The sequence below is a fragment of the Chelon labrosus genome (assembly GCF_963514085.1).
Source record: "Chelon labrosus genome assembly, chromosome: 17".
NCBI classification, from domain to species: domain Eukaryota; kingdom Metazoa; phylum Chordata; class Actinopteri; order Mugiliformes; family Mugilidae; genus Chelon; species Chelon labrosus.
Genome location: NC_140350.1, coordinates 25,912,461 through 25,930,574, shown reverse-complemented (window position 1 = coordinate 25,930,574; position 18,114 = coordinate 25,912,461). Strand labels below are relative to the sequence as shown.

The 18,114-nt window shown below is 43.9% G+C and overlaps 4 protein-coding genes across 4 annotated transcripts; all 4 read right to left on the bottom strand.

The window, feature by feature from the left end:
- Positions 1-7,317: 7,317 nt before the first annotated feature.
- Positions 7,318-7,770, bottom strand: LOC311502798 (histone H2B-like; the record flags this gene model as incomplete). The annotated part of the gene is made up of 1 exon (XM_084565185.1): positions 7,318-7,770. One exon carries the CDS (start codon positions 7,768-7,770, stop codon positions 7,399-7,401), a length of 372 nt encoding a protein of 123 aa, XP_084421311.1. The 3' UTR covers positions 7,318-7,398.
- Positions 7,771-8,706: 936 nt separating this feature from the next.
- LOC311502048 (histone H3.2) lies at positions 8,707-9,244 on the bottom strand. The gene has a single exon (XM_084564161.1). The coding sequence runs from the start codon at positions 9,163-9,165 to the stop codon at positions 8,755-8,757; it is 411 nt and encodes a 136-aa protein (XP_084420287.1). The 5' UTR covers positions 9,166-9,244; the 3' UTR covers positions 8,707-8,754.
- Positions 9,245-10,947: 1,703 nt separating this feature from the next.
- LOC311502428 (histone H1-like) lies at positions 10,948-13,806 on the bottom strand. Its single transcript, XM_084564643.1, has one exon. The coding sequence runs from the start codon at positions 11,624-11,626 to the stop codon at positions 11,018-11,020; it is 609 nt and encodes a 202-aa protein (XP_084420769.1). The 5' UTR covers positions 11,627-13,806; the 3' UTR covers positions 10,948-11,017.
- A 2,579-nt stretch (positions 13,807-16,385) lies between these two features.
- LOC311502983 (histone H4) lies at positions 16,386-16,858 on the bottom strand. The gene has a single exon (XM_084565465.1). The coding sequence runs from the start codon at positions 16,737-16,739 to the stop codon at positions 16,428-16,430; it is 312 nt and encodes a 103-aa protein (XP_084421591.1). The 5' UTR covers positions 16,740-16,858; the 3' UTR covers positions 16,386-16,427.
- Between the last annotated feature and the right edge of the window lie 1,256 nt (positions 16,859-18,114).

The following is an 18,114-nucleotide window of genomic DNA, read 5'->3' as shown; positions in this document are numbered from 1 at the left end:
GGCAGCGGGGATAATATCTCCTCGAGTGTCGTATCCAGGCCTGACATGATACCTGGTCAATGTCTACGCATGCCTCCTCCATTGCCTCTAGAAGGGCTATGCGCTGATGGGGGCGACGGTCATAGACCTTCCAGCGCCAAGAAGAGAAGAACTCTTCAATTGGATTCAGGAATGGAGAGTAAGGGGGGAGGTAGACCGCAATGAAGAGCGGGTGATCGATAAACCAGTTGCGGACCAGAACAGCGTGATGGAAACTAACATTGTCCCATATGACGACATACCTGGTCTGCTCTGGTCTCTGAATGAGAGTGAATATTTCATGCAGGGTGTCCAGGAATGTAAGAATGTGTGCAGTGTTGTATGGGCCCAGATTTGCATGATGGTGAACAACACCGTTTTGGCTGATGGTTGCACACATGGTAATGTTTCCACCACGCTGTCCTGGGACATTGATTATGGCACGTTGTCCAATAATGTTCCTTCCCCGTCTTCTTGTTTTGCTGAGGTTAAAGCCTGCCTCATCCACAAAAATCAGCTCATGACCCATGGCATCTGCCTCTAGCTCCATCACTCTCTGGAAAAGACAAAACAAATGCAGCACAGCAGGCCCATGCACAGCACACAGTATGCACTTCCAGATTCAGTACCAATGATAAGCTTACCTGCACAAATTCATACCGCAGTTGTTTTACACGTTCACTGTTTCTTTGAAATGGGACCCTATAGATCTGCTTCATCTTTATTTGGTTGCGTGCCAGTAAGCGAGATAATGCAGAGATGCTCACATTATTTATGTCCTCGAATGTTGTGTCATCCTCTAGTATGTGCTGCTGTATTTCTCGTAGCCTTATTGAGTTGTTTGCCAACACCATATTCACTATGTAGGTCTCTTGTTCAGCCGTGAATAGTCTTCTTCTGCCCCCAGCTACAGGTCGTCTAACAATTCTACAAAGTAACAATATCAGTATTTTTACAGTAAATGTACAGTATTGTTTCTCAAAAGAATATGACACTACTGTATTACAGTATACATAATGTAAAACTTAGTATGAAGAAGATACTGTACTAACCGATTCTCATTTCGAAATGTTCTTATGATGCCTGCTACAGTGTAGCGGCTCAGGTTGGGTTGAACCCGTTGGCCAGCTTCCCTTAGGCTCATGCCATGGTTTATGACATGGTCCACTATTGTAGCTCTGATGACATCAGTGATTCTATTTCTTACTCGTACTCCTTGCCCTTCCTCTCCTCTTTCTCCTTGTGCTTCTGCACCTCCTCGTCCTCTTCCTCTAAGCACACCTCCTCGTCCTCTTCCTCTAAGCACACCTCGTTGTCCTCTTCCTCTAAGTGCTCCTCCGCGTCCTTGCTGTCCTCCTCTCCCTCTTGCTTCTGCACCTCCTCCTCCTCTTCCTCCAAATTCATTTCCTTGTCCACGTCCTCGTCCTCCTGCTTCTTCACCTCCACGTCCTCTTCCTCGCCCTCCTCTTACTCTCACTCCTCTTACTCTTCTTTCTCCTTCCATTGTTCTCCACACAAAAGGCTTACCTGTGGCTTATTTATAGTGCTCAGGCTGATTGCAAAGTCAAATAATTATAGATAATAGTTTTCACATGTGACAATGTGGCCTGACAGTTGGCAAAATTGTGTAAATAATAGCCATAAATATGTATAGTTTTGACAGGAGTGTGTAGATCATCTGGAAATTGAGTGTAAAGCAGTGAGCAGTGTTTACAGTTTTGCAAAAAGAGTGCTGTGCAGTAAATTATATTTACACATACACAAAGTGTTTGTTACGAAATTGCAAACTAAGTGCAAAGCAGCGTTTGTGCTTTCAGTTTTGCAAACTCGGTGAAAGGTTTTGTGATAAATATTAATAGTTTTAGAAATGGTGCTATAAGAATCAATGTAAGTGTTTAAGCCATCAGAAAAAACTGTAATCAAGTAAACGTAGATAAATCTCCAGGTCCTGACGGTCCGACAGACGAGATCTATAAACTATGTTTGGATGTATTCGACCTCTGACCTCAGAACGGTGTCCTCTGTGACTCTACCAAAGAGTGATGTGTTTGAGATATAAAAAAGGAGAAAGTGAGCTGGACACAAATGGCAGGTATAGAGGAGAGAGGTTTAAAACTATTACAGTTTTTCTCAATTGCTAAAACACAATTTCTGAAACCTTGCTCCATTTTCTCAAAACCTTAAACACAAAACCTCAGCTTCAAGCACGATTTACAAAACTTCTGACTCCTCTTGCAAAATGAAACTTTGGCCTCAAAACAGTTTTACCTGTGCTCAAAATCAAACACTGCTCTCAAATAATAAACAAATTGCTCAAAATGACATACACTATCAAGCAGTCAGTAAACAATACACCAAAAAATAGAAAACACATTGTTCAAAACATATAGTTCTCAGGGAGAAGTACATTTTTAATCTCAAAACAAATTTCATATGTTTCTGTCATTATACAAAAAGCTCAAAATTGATCAGAAATTACTGTTTTGCTCTTTGCATTTTTTTTTGTTCTTCCTCCTTCTTGTACCCTTATTTTTACAGTGCTGTACCCTGCATCTCAAAAACTTTATCTCTGTGATACTGTAATTCTTGTTCTTTGATGATATGAACCTGTAACCAGTCGAAATCTATTGAGCAGTCAGTACTGAAAACAAATGGAAAGCACAATGTTCAGGGCCATACAATTTGTTTATTGTACCATATACAGCCAACAACATGGTCTATGATTGTTGCTCGAATTTCATCGGATATTTCCACTCTTTGTCTTCCTCTTCCTCTTCGTCCTCCTCTTTCTCTTTCTTGCCCTCCTCCTCTTTCTCCTCGTCCCCCACCTCGCATACGCACTCGTCCTCGTCCTCTCACATAAATTCTTCTGTCCATTCTCACACTTTCTCATTCCCACCTTCAACAACCTGTTTGCTCTCTGAACTGGCTTATATTGGTTGTCACATCATTTGAAACAAGTGAAATCAATTTTGACTGTGTTCAATCAATGACATTTCTGCTCTCTTTATATGTAATTGTTGCCACTTGTGTTTACCAGTATGGATGACATGTGCATTAGGCCCTGTCCACACGTACGAAAACGATCTTTTTTCTCTCCGTTTTCGACGTCATCGTTTCAAGAAATATCCGCGTCCACACAGGTCCGTTTCAGCACGACCGAAAACGCTACTTCCTATTCCAGGCCTATAGGTGGCGCTGTTTCGGTTTCAGAAATTCACCAAAAATGGAGAGGAAGAGGCGGAGCATGCGCACAAATCTTGAGCGCTGTTTACAAATCGCCTTTTTTGCTCAGCGTGGTGGGTACAGGAGCATGATATTTTGCCCTGGTAACCCTAATAGGCTCAATATCTTCTCCAGCAGGAAAACTAGCATGTAGTCCGCCATTGTTGTTGATGTTGTTATGAGACGTCTCGCTCACGGGAGATGGAAGGCTGCTCGGGGGGGGGGACGCATACGATGACGTCATCGTTTTCGTTTTTCTGTGTCCACAAGGAAACGCTAGAGCTGCGTTTTCAAATTTCTCCACCCTGGGACCCGTTTTCAGAAAAGTGCGTTTTAGGGCTATGCGTTTACAGGATACGTCTGGACGAAAGGCCAAAACGATTAAAAAAACCTCCGTTTTGGCGTATTTGCGTTTACGTGTGGACAGGGCCTTAGAGTGCAGAATGTGTTTTAAGAATGAGAATGTGTTTAGAGTTTTGCTAAACCATGTGAAAGGGTTTAAGGTATTGACAACAGACTGAACAGTTAGCTTAATGAGTTCAAGCAACTGAGAACTTTCTTCAGCCAATGGATTTTAGTGTTTTAGCAACTGAGAAAAACTGTAAACATGTCAACACGTCTGAATCTGAAAATAATTTTACATAGATCTGATTTCTATAATATAATCACTGAAACAACACATAACACCTGTTGTAATATTTGATACATAAACATTTATTCTCAAAGTATAAGAATCATGTAGTACAGTAAAGAGCGGTAACTAGTGATGGTCCTCACTGAGGCTCCGACACATGTGTGGTAGCTCATGGAGCGATTATATCAAACCACGGTCACGTGACTAGTTTGTTGCTGTTGTTGGTGTTAGTTGCTTTGAGAGTTAGTAGTGTTGTATATTTTATGGAGAATCATTGTAGATAGATAGTAAGATACAGAGAGAAATAGATAAATTAGTTACATAGTTAGATAACACTAGATTCTTAGATAGACATAGATACATAAACGGCACCATTTAAATGGTTCATTACAAAATATACGTGAAGAGTATATAGGGTTACAATCTGACATGCCAGAAACATGGTCTTCAATAACTAGTATCCTTATCATTATGATTTTTATTATTATTTTATCCACTTGAAACCATACAGTAGTCTAGAGCAATCAAACATACATTTGCTATACAGTCCTATTTTTCTAACTCTCACGCAGACTCTGAGTCAGAAGTGCAAATATAGTTTTGGTTCGGTGAAATCACGTTTTATGACTTATGAATCATTTCACTGCTTCATTCAGAAACCCTGTCACTGGTTTGGTTGTCTCGGCTCTTTGGGAGAGATGAGATGAGATTATTTATGAGAGTAATGAGTCAAGAGTGATTTGGTTTGACAGAGTTGCATTCTCTAACACTACTAAACAATGATACCAAGAGAAAATGAAAACAGTTGATGTTAGCGCTGAAACAAACATTGGTGTAAATTAGTGAAGGTTCATAGTGTGTATATAGAAAGGGGCTAGTGGTATGTTGAAAAAACAAGTCTTGCATTAGTGAAGCAAGGGTTTGATTCCCATTGATTCCGTTTTATGCATTTTATTGTTATATGTTGTGTAGTCAAAGAGGAATGTGCATGACAAATCAAGTCCCACACAAGCATGAACCAGTAAGACATCTTGATTGTACATTTCATTGTCCAATAAATGTGCTAATAGAGCACTGTATTGAAAAAATGGTCTGCACACTGTGTATGCTCCAAGTGCAATTTATTTATTTATTTTAAACAGGCAACGTTTCGATCCTATGGGATCTTCATCAGGCAATGAGGGAAATGGTTAGGATGACTTATATCACGTGACCTCCCACAGGGCACCTGTCTAGAAAAATGAACAGCCACTTTAAAATGCTTTTAAACATAATCTGTCTACCCTAAGATACACTATATTACCAAAAGTATTCGCTCACCTGCCTTTACTCATTCTATGAACTGAAGTGCCATCCCATTCCTAACTCATAGAATTCAATATGATGTCGGTCCACCTTTTGCAGCTATTACAGCTTCAACTCTTCTGGGAAGACTGTCCACAAGGTTGAGGAGAGTGTTTATAGGAATTTTTGACCATTCTTCCAAAAGCGCATTGGTGAGGTCACACACTGATGTTGGTCGAGAAGGCCTGGCTCTCAGTCTCCGCTCTAATTCATCCCAAAGGTGTTCTATCGGGTTCAGGTCAGGACTCTGTGCAGGCCAGTCAAGTTCATCCACACCAGACTCTGTCATCCACGTCTTTATGGACCTTGCTTTGTGCACTGGTGCACAGTCATGTTGGAAGAGGAAGGGGCCCGCTCCAAACTGTTCCCACAAGGTTGGGAGCATGGAATTGTCCAAAATGTTTTGGTATCCTGAAGCATTCAATGTTCCTTTCACTGGAACTAAGGGGCCAAGCCCAGCTCCTGAAAAACAACCCCATACCATAATTCCTCCTCCACCAAATTTCACAGTTGGCACAATGCAATCTGAAATGTACCGTTCTCCTGGCAACCTCCAAACCCAGACTCGTCCATCAGATTGCCAGATGGTAAAGCGTGATTCATCACTCCAGAGAACGCGTCTCCACTGCTCTAGAGGCCAGTGGCGGCGTGCTTTACACCATTGCATCCGACGCCTTGCATTGCACTTGGTGATGTGTGGCTTGGCTGCAGCTGCTCGGCCATGGAAACCCATTCCATGAAGCTCTCTGCGTACTGTACTTGGGCTAATCTGAAGGTCACATGAAGTTTGTAGCTCTGTAGCAATTGACTGTGCAGAAAGTCGGCGACCTCTTTGCACTATGCGCTTCAGCATCCGCTGACCCCTCTCCGTCACTTTACGTGGCCTACCACTTCGTGGCTGAGTTGCTGTTTTTCCCAAACGCTTCCATTTTGTTATAATAGAGCTGACAGTTGACTGTGGAATATTTAGGAGCGAGGAAATTTCACGACTGGATTTGTTGCACAAGTGGCATCCTATGACAGTTCCACGCTGGAATTCACTGAGCTCCTGAGAGCGGCCCATTCTTTCACAAATGTCTTGTTTCACAGTCTGCATGCCTGAGTGCTTGAATTTATACACCTGGGGCCAGGCCAAGTGATTAGAACACCTGATTCTGATCATTTGAATGGGTGAGCGAATACTTTTGGTAATATAGTGTACATTGGTATTGAACATGTTTCCACCCCCAGATGTGGAGGAGACATTGACAATCTTCTCCTTAGGAGGGAGGCATTTTATATATATATATAAATATATATATATATGTATATATATATGCTAAACACACTGTCTCCTAAGGGCCTCAATATGGAGTTTGACCTTAGGCCTTTCCTTTGATTGCTCACTCTCTACATTCAAAAGTTTATATATTAATTTGCTTGTAATGTACTTATATATATATCAATGTGTACTATCCAAAACTTCTTTTGATTGTTTCTTTTAATTGTTTGCTATTTGTGATACACACCTAATTCTGATCGTTCTTGTGGTTTGATGCATGTAAGCCAGTGCCTTTGGGCACATGTTATGCCAATTGTCACCTCACGTGGTGCACTCTCTTTTTTTCTAGACAGGTGCCCTGTGGGGGGTCACGTGATATAAGTCATCCTAACCATTTCCCTCATTGCCTGATGAAGATCCCATAGGATCGAAACGTTGCATGTTTAAAATAAATAAATAGCACTTGGAGCATACACAGTGTGCAGACCATTTTTTCAATACATGTCCCTTTTTTGTGTAGCACCTTAACTCTTTCATTTGGATGTGCGCACCCAGATCCACTTTTAGACTAATAGAGCACTGTGTCATTGAAGCTTCAAGTAATGAACATTTTTGAAGTCTTGATTGAGCATCACTAGTGGTAAGTGAATGGTACATCTGATTCAGTAACTAAAAAAAAATATATGTAAATCTTTAGATTTATGAAATATTGTTTGTTCAACATGAGCTGCAGAATAAGTTATCAAGTAATTCAGTTGATCTAAGTTGATTTGAGTCGAAGCCAGTGAGTCTTATTTTCATCTGATCCTTCCTTGTCAGATTATAACACTAATAGTCGATAAAGAATTGTTGCTCCTCCAGTTGTAGTGTGTGGCTCTTAAAAGAGCCGTTGTGTTGATGGTGTCAGAGCAGCAGTCTACTTGGAGCTGGTGTACTTGGTGACGGCCTTGGTGCCCTCAGACACGGCGTGCTTAGCCAGCTCCCCGGGCAGCAGCAGGCGGACGGCGGTCTGGATCTCCCTGGAGGTGATGGTGGAGCGCTTGTTGTAGTGAGCCAGACGGGAGGACTCACCGGCGATCCGCTCGAAGATGTCGCTGACGAACGAGTTCATGATGCTCATGGCCTTGGAGGAGATGCCGGTGTCGGGGTGGACCTGCTTGAGCACCTTGTAGACGTAGATGGCGTAGCTCTCCTTCCTGGACTTTCTCCTCTTCTTGCCGCCTTTAGCAGCGGTCTTGGTCACGGCTTTCTTGGAGCCCTTCTTGGGCGCTTTGACTGGATCAGGCATGATGACGTCTTCTACTTCCTCAGAGGATGAAGCCTGAACGCACACGGAGCTCTGTTTATATCCACTACATGTAAATTACACTGTGCTGTTGCTCGAACACCATTGGTTGTTTTCCGAGTGACACTGAGCATGCGCAACTTAACCTGTATTCCTGCAGTTTGAAACCTGAAAACTTTACAACGTCCCAGTCATTTAATCATATCGATGATTTCTTTAATGTCAGTTAATCCTTTGGTTCAAACGTCATCATGATATAATTTAACATATGAACGAAGAACTTTTACCAGATGATCATTTTCAGTGAAGCTTCACATTCATTCAGCAGAGTTAGGATGTTTTTATTATACAGGGGACTATATACATATTTATTAACTGAAACATCAAAACAAATGTAAACGACATTTTGTTATTTACGCATGTTTAAAAGGCAGCTTGTTTAAAGATGTAATAAGGAACAATTTAATAAGAGCAGCAGGTTGTTAATCTGTGGGTAAAACTCCAATGTGTTGGTGAAGCTGAACCATGAACATCTTTGCTGCTGAGGAAACTCTTGTTCCAACAATGAATCCTCCTGATGTTTAGTCTTTGATCACATTATGAAACTAAACAGAACCTCAATCAGTCACAAAGCTCTGCTCTAAGAACACTCTGGTAAAAGGTTTGAGATTAAACTGAGCTTTACTGTTATTCTATAAAACATGTACATATGGGCCCTATAATAAGGAACTACTATATACATTATAAGTGTTTATGATAATATTCACAGTATTGTCAGCATACACTCCCACATGTGTAAACAGCAAAATGAGCACTTTGTTGAAACTAATCCAGTGAGGATGAGGTTCATGTTTGGGTGGTAGTTAATAGTATATTTGTTGTATTGAACATACTGAGAGTCGGACATGTTGCTGGACATGTTGCTGTCTGAGTTGAGGTCGGTGGCTCTTAAAAGAGCCGTTGTGTTGCAGTGAGCGGTGTCTGAGTCTAAGCTCTCTCTCCGCGGATGCGCCGGGCCAGCTGGATGTCTTTGGGCATGATGGTGACTCTCTTGGCGTGGATGGCGCACAGGTTGGTGTCCTCGAACAGACCGACCAGGTAAGCCTCGCTGGCCTCCTGCAGAGCCATGACGGCGGAGCTCTGGAAGCGCAGGTCGGTCTTGAAGTCCTGAGCGATCTCCCTGACCAGGCGCTGGAAGGGAAGCTTGCGGATCAGCAGCTCGGTGGATTTCTGGTAGCGACGGATCTCCCTCAGAGCCACGGTACCGGGCCTGTAACGGTGAGGCTTCTTCACGCCGCCGGTAGCCGGGGCGCTCTTACGGGCAGCCTTGGTGGCCAGCTGCTTCCTGGGGGCTTTGCCTCCGGTAGATTTACGGGCGGTCTGCTTGGTTCTAGCCATGGTTCTTTATCAACTGTCTCAGAGACAACGATGAGAGAGCGCCAACGGCGGCTTTATAAAGAGGCTGTCTGAGGCAGCTCAACGCTGATTGGTCCACACGAGGCATGCACGTGAGCAGCAGCTGCTCAACTATTGGATAAAACACATTCAAAAATAAAACGTCACCAATGGATGCAAATAAAAGTTCATAAACTTTTCTGCATTCTTATTTATAACTAATAAGGATTGATTAGTTTAAAACATAATTTCAGACATTTGTATTTTCATTTAATCAATTATTCAGAATGTTCTGTTTCAGTGTTTTGACTTGAATGAAGACTGAGGAGACATTAAACATTAAAACATTATAACTCATATTTACTGTGTTTTCATTGACATTTAAATTAACTGTCTCTACATTATTTTAGATGAACAGTTACCAGGTATATTCACACCTACTAGGATAATTATCTTGAGGTTTTATTTTGAAAATCCTGTGTACACAAAGTCCATCTGGATGACTGGAGCTCTACATATAATACACAACAGATGTCTGGTTTTAAAAAGAACTTTTAAATGGCAGTTAGTTGAAGCTGAAACAACAGAAGAGACACAGACCATCATAACACTTAAAAATGTTGGTCATCCCAACAGAGAAATTGCTAAGAAAGAAAAGGTGTCAGTGAGTACAGTTTCCTTCACCATCAAAAGACCCTCAGAAAGCCACAAGATCAGAGGATGAGTTTGATAGGCGACTCACAGCATAACAGCTTTAAGACCAGATTAATAGTGGTCGTAGTAAGCAACTGTCAGTTTCAGCTGTGAAGAGAAGACTTTGAGTTGCAGGTCTGGCAGGTGAAGTTGCAGGAAGAAAGCCACTGCTAAGACGTCAGAATAAAAAATAAGAGGCTTGCCAGGGCCATGAAACACTGCAAATGGACTACTGAAACCTGGAAGAAGGTGTTAACGGACTGATGAATCGGTTCCACAGTGTGTGACATCAACTGTCAAACATGGAGGAGGAAGCCTGATGGTCTGGGGCTGTTCTGCTGGATCCAGGGTCAGTGACTTGTACAGAGTGACCGGCACTCTGAAACAAAATGGCTACCACAGTATTCTGCAGCACCACACAGTGCCCTCTAGTATACGCCTAATTGGTCAGGGCTTCATCCTACAGCAAGATAATGACCCAAAATTTAAGTCCAAGCTATGACAGAACTACCTGAGGAAAAAAAGAACAAGATGGTAAGCTTGAAAACATGGAGTGGTGGACTCAGTCTCCAGACTTAAACCCTATCGTACTGGTTTGGGATGAACTGGACAGAAGAGTGAAAGCAAAGCAGACTTCAAGTGCCAAACATTTATGGGAACTTCTGTGACAGAACTGGGAAGAACTTATTTGATTTCTATTTTAGAATAAAGAGTCAAGTGTGTCCACATGTTATTTCTGCCAACGCTGGCTTCTTTGATGAGTGGAAAGTTTAGAATACATTTGGTTTCTGAAATGATTCCATGATTTGTTTTCTGTTTAACGTTGTTATTTGTTCCATGGCTTCATTTCATTTCAGAGTAGAATGAGACAGTAAACTGTGTAAATAGAACAGACAATAGACAGATTGGAATCAATAGTTATTTTATATAAAAACAAAAACAAAGGTATGCATGTTAGCAGCAGAGAATGATAAATACATATTATATACACAACCTATTAATTAGTAAAATATAAATATACACTCTGTAAAAGTATAAAAACATATATACTTGAATATATAAATAATATCTGAATGGTGTGTGAGGCAGAGAGCTCTTTACTGGAGGATGTGGTGGCTCTTAAAAGAGCCTTTGTTTGTTGGTAGGTTCCCTGAAGAGAGGTTTACTTCTTGGCCTTCTTGGCTGCAGTCTTCTTGGCTGGAGCTTTCTTGACTGGAGTCTTCTTGGCCGCCTTCGGCTTCTTAGCGGCGGCCTTCTTGGGGCTCTTCTTCGCCACCTTCTTGACGGCAGCGGGTTTCTTGGCCGCTGCCTTCTTCTTGGGCGACTTCTTGACGGCAGTCTTCTTTACTGCAGCCTTCTTTACGGCAGCGGTCTTCTTGACGGCAGCGGGCTTCTTGACTTTCGCGGCTGCCTTCTTCTTCACCACCTTCTTCGCCGCGGGCTTGGCGGCAGCTTTGGGCTCCTTCTTGGCGAGCTTGAAGGAACCGGAGGCCCCGGTGCCTTTAGTCTGAGCCAGGGTGCCCTTGGTGACGAGCTTGGTGACGGTGGTGTTGATGCGCTTGTTGGCTTTGGTCACATCGACGCCTTTCCCGGCCAGCACCTTCTTGAGCGCCGCCAGAGACATTCCCTTCCGCTCCTTGGACTCGGCCACGGCGGCCACGATGAGCTTCGGGAGGCTGGGTCCATCCTTCTTCGCCTTGGGAGCGCTCTTCTTCTTCGGGGCTTTCGCCGGAGCCTTAGCGGGCGCAGCTGCTGGAGCTTCCTCTGCCATGTTGAGTGTCGGTGTTCGTCTGAACGTGTCCGAGCTCGAGGCAGGAGGCGGGACTTATAACGGCCATGAGAACCGTGGAGAAGCAACACGCAGCGCCGCGCTGCTGCCGCCTCTCCTGCGGCCACACTTGTGTTTTCTCTTACACTTCTTGGACACAAAAAACACACAAAACTAAAGTTTACACTCACAAGTTGAACCAGAGCGGGGAGGACACCCGCGTCCCTCCACGCTGAGCTCATGTTTGTCTTCCTGGACTCCTCCAGTGAATCCCAGCAGCCTTCAAACCTCTTGGATTCACGGTGACTTTGTGCGAGTCGCAGCGACTTTTCTCCACGTTTCGTCTCCAAAAACGTGTCAAAGCGGTTCGGATTCAGTGGATCAGAGATGCTGAGGTTAGCAGAGACATCTGGGGACGGAACCAAGGTCCAACAGCGGCTCTGCTGGGTTCTGCTTCGTTTGAATGGAGCCACTTTTCAGAGGAAGTAAACACACGGACGCTAGCGCTGCTCCGGGCGGATCTATGTCCCAGATGATCCGCTGGAACAGACTTCCCTTCTCCACTAAACGAAGCTGGAAACACTCAGTAACTCACTGATCATGACAATCAGAGGCTTTTATCTCTATCAAGAAGTCACAGACAAACAGAGAACATGTTTATTACATGTTCTCTGTTTGTCTGATCACTTCCTGTCTGGATGCTGTGCAGCAGCAGAGATCACTCAGCAGCAGTACATACATATACACCAGTTTATATTCTTTTCATTTAAAACCAGCTGCTTCTGTTCTGAGATAATAACACGAGGTAATCCTGTTTATAACATGTTTATCTATACATTCATACATCTAGCTAATGCCCATAATTTACACTAGATATTGTATATTTACACATTTTATACTGTATAGTATATTTATACATTACATTACCACATACACTATATTACCAAAAGTATTCGCTCACCTGCCTTTACTCATTCTATGAACTGAAGTGCCATCCCATTCCTAACTCATAGAATTCAATATGATGTCGGTCCACCTTTTGCAGCTATTACAGCTTCAACTCTTCTGGGAAGACTGTCCACAAGGTTGAGGAGAGTGTTTATAGGAATTTTTGACCATTCTTCCAAAAGCGCATTGGTGAGGTCACACACTGATGTTGGTCGAGAAGGCCTGGCTCTCAGTCTCCGCTCTAATTCATCCCAAAGGTGTTCTATCGGGTTCAGGTCAGGACTCTGTGCAGGCCAGTCAAGTTCATCCACACCAGACTCTGTCATCCACGTCTTTATGGACCTTGCTTTGTGCACTGGTGCACAGTCATGTTGGAAGAGGAAGGGGCCCGCTCCAAACTGTTCCCACAAGGTTGGGAGCATGGAATTGTCCAAAATGTTTTGGTATCCTGAAGCATTCAATGTTCCTTTCACTGGAACTAAGGGGCCAAGCCCAGCTCCTGAAAAACAACCCCATACCATAATTCCTCCTCCACCAAATTTCACAGTTGGCACAATGCAATCTGAAATGTACCGTTCTCCTGGCAACCTCCAAACCCAGACTCGTCCATCAGATTGCCAGATGGAAAAGCGTGATTCATCACTCCAGAGAACGCGTCTCCACTGCTCTAGAGGCCAGTGGCGGCGTGCTTTACACCATTGCATCCGACGCCTTGCATTGCACTTGGTGATGTGTGGCTTGGCTGCAGCTGCTCGGCCATGGAAACCCATTCCATGAAGCTCTCTGCGTACTGTACTTGGGCTAATCTGAAGGTCACATGAAGTTTGTAGCTCTGTAGCAATTGACTGTGCAGAAAGTCGGCGACCTCTTTGCACTATGCGCTTCAGCATCCGCTGACCCCTCTCCGTCACTTTACGTGGCCTACCACTTCGTGGCTGAGTTGCTGTTTTTCCCAAACGCTTCCATTTTGTTATAATAGAGCTGACAGTTGACTGTGGAATATTTAGGAGCGAGGAAATTTCACGACTGGATTTGTTGCACAAGTGGCATCCTATGACAGTTCCACGCTGGAATTCACTGAGCTCCTGAGAGCGGCCCATTCTTTCACAAATGTCTTGTTTCACAGTCTGCATGCCTGAGTGCTTGAATTTATACACCTGGGGCCAGGCCAAGTGATTAGAACACCTGATTCTGATCATTTGAATGGGTGAGCGAATACTTTTGGTAATATAGTGTATCTACATATATTTATATATAGATCTATTCTAGTATATTGTATGTATTCATATATGCAACATTTCATACATTCTACTTTAAAATATTTTTCTTTTTTCCCTTTATTCTAGTGTTGGGACGTCCTGTGCTGAGGCGCCGGGCTGTGTGTCAAGAAATCCAGGAAGTCTTTTATGAATCTTGTATCGAGGCTTGGTTCTGGACGAGTGATGTCTTAGACAGACAGACAGCGTCTCTTAGCAATGTCCGAGATGGGAGGAAGTGAAGTCCCGACAGAGATGCAGTTTGTTGATCAGGTGCTGTGGGATGATGGTGTTGAACGTGGAGCTGAAGTCCAGAAACAGCATCCGCACATGTGTGTTTCTCCAGATGCTCCAGGCTCCGATGGCGTGCAGAGGAGATGGCGTCCTCTGTGGAGCGGTCCCAGGTGAAAGAGAAGAGTTCCCCTGTACGACAACACTGACCTCTACACAACAAACTGAGCTCTCCCAATGAGGTATTACACATAATATAAACAATAAAAAGTGTTACCACTCAAAAGAAGCATTTTAAAAAAAAATCCCTTTTAAGTTCCCTGCCATCAATCAGGATTTTTTTCCGACCACATTTCTTCCCTGAAGACGATGCTTCTCCACTATCCTTCCAGTTTTTAATAATGCGTTGGACAGTTCTTAACCCAGTTTTAGTAGTTTCTACAGTCTCCTCAGATGTTTTCTCTGCTTGATGCATGCCAATGATTTGATTGAAAAACTGTTGAAAAAGACACCAACACCATCAGAGCTGTTCTCCCCAATGGAGATTTCACGTTGTCCTTCATGCCACAGACGACGAACATCTTCAGAGTCTTTGTGGGTTTTGAGACGCAGCTCTTGTAAAAACAATATATCAAAGTCTGTGTTCATGAGGAAGTCCACTTTCTTTTGTCTCAGCCTGCTAGACTGTAAACCTCTCACTACGGAGCACCAGGTGAGAGCTCCTCTGGGACAGATGGGGGGAGACTGGAGGAGGACCAGGGGCTCACTACTTCACCGCTGGGGGGGGAGCTGGTGGATGGAGGCTCAGGGAGGATGGAGGTGCTGAATTCCTCACTGTCACTGGCGCTCTCGTACTGCTCTGATGCTTCACTGCCGCTGTTATCTTCTTTTCTCCGGCTCTTATCACCATCATCATCATCACTACTCTCAGAGTGAGAAGGGAAGGAGTCGTGGTCGCTGTATTCCTGGTAGGTGGAGGAACATCTGGTGTTCGATCCTGAATCTCACGATGGGAGAGTGGCTGGTGTACGGTCTGGGACTGAGGAGGAGGCTGATCTGGTGTTTGATTGTCAACAGTCTGAGGCTGGACAGGATCATCTTGAGAAGGTGGAGTAGTAGAGGGCAGGTGTTCAGTGATTTGGGCTGCGTTATCAGCCTGGGTGATGGTTGTACTTCTTTTGGTTTTATTGGAGTATGACTGTGGGCAGGTGAAGAATGTGTGACCCTTGTTTCCACATAGAGAGGACTCACTCTCTCCTTCACAGACCTTTGCTTTGTGGCCGAAGCCTCCACAGCATTTCACAGTCGGCAGTCTCTGACTTGATGATCCATAGACTGGCAAATAAAGCATTTTGCCACTTGTCCGGGGTAAATGATTCAACCATTGTATGGACCCATAGAGATGGAGTTGGGGATTTGGAGGAAATTACCAGCATTGTCTTTGTGCATGTGCACTCTGTATTTTCTCACACCATACCAAAGTCCAAATTCATCCACAGGTTTGATGGGGGGGCTGCACGACGTCTCCGCTGCAGAACTCAGAGGAGAAAAGACACCTTCGTCCCCAAAGCCATCATCCTCCACCTCCCCACACACAGCCATAGTACAGCCACCCCCCCCCCCAATACTCACATACCATAGACTCTTGGTTTATTTATTACCCATTCTACCTCAGCTATAACTTGTAAAATTCCCTGTAACTACTGTTTACATTCTCCATGGATATTTAGATAGTCATTACATTTATGGCAGGGTAACTTGTAAATACTTTGTATCTTGTTCTGTTGCTATTTTTTGCACCTTAAATGTTTGTACTTGCACCTTAAGCTGCTCACTGTGCCTTTAATTGTCCCCCAGGGACAAATAAAGTTTTCTGAATCTGAAAAAGAGCTAGATCTTATGTGTGGCAGCACTTTGACATTATTACCCCAGAGAGAGGTGTGAAAGGGTCTTCTCTCTGGAGGTGATAAGAAGAGAAAGACTAAAGACTAACTCAGCTGAAATGATCTTGTAAATATATTTTTGTATTTCTATCTAAAACATACAATGTTGACAGCACAATAACACAAGTATTATCTTAAAACATTTCATGATGCACATACTGTAGATCCTTCGTTACAGTGTCTTACTGATTCATGTGAACACTACAATTAATTATTTCACCACATTTCATCAAAAGCTTTGGTGCAATCTTTACAGCTGTGTGATTAAATGGATGAATGTCTGGTGCCAGTTATCAGTATAGGGATATTCTACAGTGATGTCAATAGACTGATGTTTCAGTTACAGCAGCAGATAAATGATTGATCTCTGAGTAGCAGTGGGTGGCTCTTAAAAGAGCCGTTGTGTTAGTGAAGGTCTGGTCGTGTTTAACCTCCGAAGCCGTACAGAGTGCGGCCCTGTCTCTTGAGGGCGTAGACCACGTCCATGGCGGTCACCGTCTTCCTCTTGGCGTGCTCGGTGTAGGTGACAGCGTCCCGGATCACGTTCTCCAGGAAGACCTTGAGGACACCGCGGGTCTCCTCGTAGATCAGACCGGAGATACGCTTCACACCGCCTCGGCGAGCCAGACGGCGGATAGCGGGCTTGGTGATTCCCTGGATGTTATCACGGAGAACTTTACGGTGACGCTTGGCGCCTCCTTTACCGAGTCCTTTACCTCCTTTGCCTCTTCCACTCATCGTGATGATTTACTCTCTGACAGATTCAAAGATGAATATGAGTCTAAGCGACAGAGACTCAGAATATGAATATGAACTGCGGACGTAATAGAGAGCAGAGTGGTAGAGTTGTGGGGGCGGAGCCAGATTTGAGAGACCCGTGACTCAGCGTCTCCTCGTTAGTATAGTGGACAGCCAATAGGATTAAAGCTTCTCTTGAGACTCCTCCCATCTAATTATTAATTTTACGTTCCCCAAAAGGCTGGTTCTTCATCTTCTGTAACCTCTAACCCTGTGAAGGGTCATGGGGGGCGGGGCCTATCCCAGCTGTCATTGGTCTGGGGGGGGGGGGGGGGGGGGGGGGGTCCACCCTGGACAGGTCTCCAGTCTATCCCAGCTGTCATTGGTCTAGAGGGGGGGTCCACCCTGGACAGGTCTCCAGTCTATCTCAGGGCTAACACAGAGAGACACTCACACCTACGGCCAATTTAGAATCACCAATGAACCTAACCAGCATGTCTTTGGACGGTGGGAGGAAGCTGGAGAACCTGGACGTTCAAATTTCCCCTGAGACAAATATCAGATGTCCAGTGCTCAGTTCTGAGAGCCGGCTCTTTCAGCTCCTGAACAGTTCTTTATTTAGCATCGTTTATAGCTTAATATTACGTTAAATACGTTCTTTCTTTTGTTTAATATTTTAATAAAACTCCAACAGTCCAGCTGTCAGACAAACTGATGTGGCCTTGTTCACCCTTTCCTCCCATGATGCTCACTCTCTTTCATATCAGTTGTGTATTATAACAGACACACCAGGGTGAATACTAGACACAGGACTAACTCGTCCTTTCTCCTCCAGTGGTACTGTGGGATGATTTGTGGTGGAACCTGCTCTTAATGTTATTGTCATTTAGCAGTGAAGACACTCTGCTCTGCCTTTTCCAGTGTCTTTACATTTCAGCCAGATGCTTCATGCAGGGGGTCACTCATAACTCTATGTGCTCGTCCTCGTCCTCACCGCTGTCTGCTGTCTTACTCAGTCAGTCACAGCGTCTGTCCCCTCTCTGCTTTCACATAGGCCACATGACACGTCCATCAAAACAAAGCTCTGCCCCGTCCTCATGTGAGCAGAGGTGAATGAGCAAAGATAGTGGGGAGCCGATTTGGTGCAAATGTAAAGTCTATAGTTTATATCAAATTCATAAATACTGACACTTTGAATGTAGTAGTGTACTTATACTTCAGTCATCACACAGTCAGATATGTTCTCATGAAAACAAATAAAAACATGACATCAACATGAACCTGAGTCACCTGTTAATTATAAACCTGTAGATTTTTAAGGGCATGAGTTACATGATGTCATGTGTTTCTCTTTTAGTAATCATATCAGTTTAGG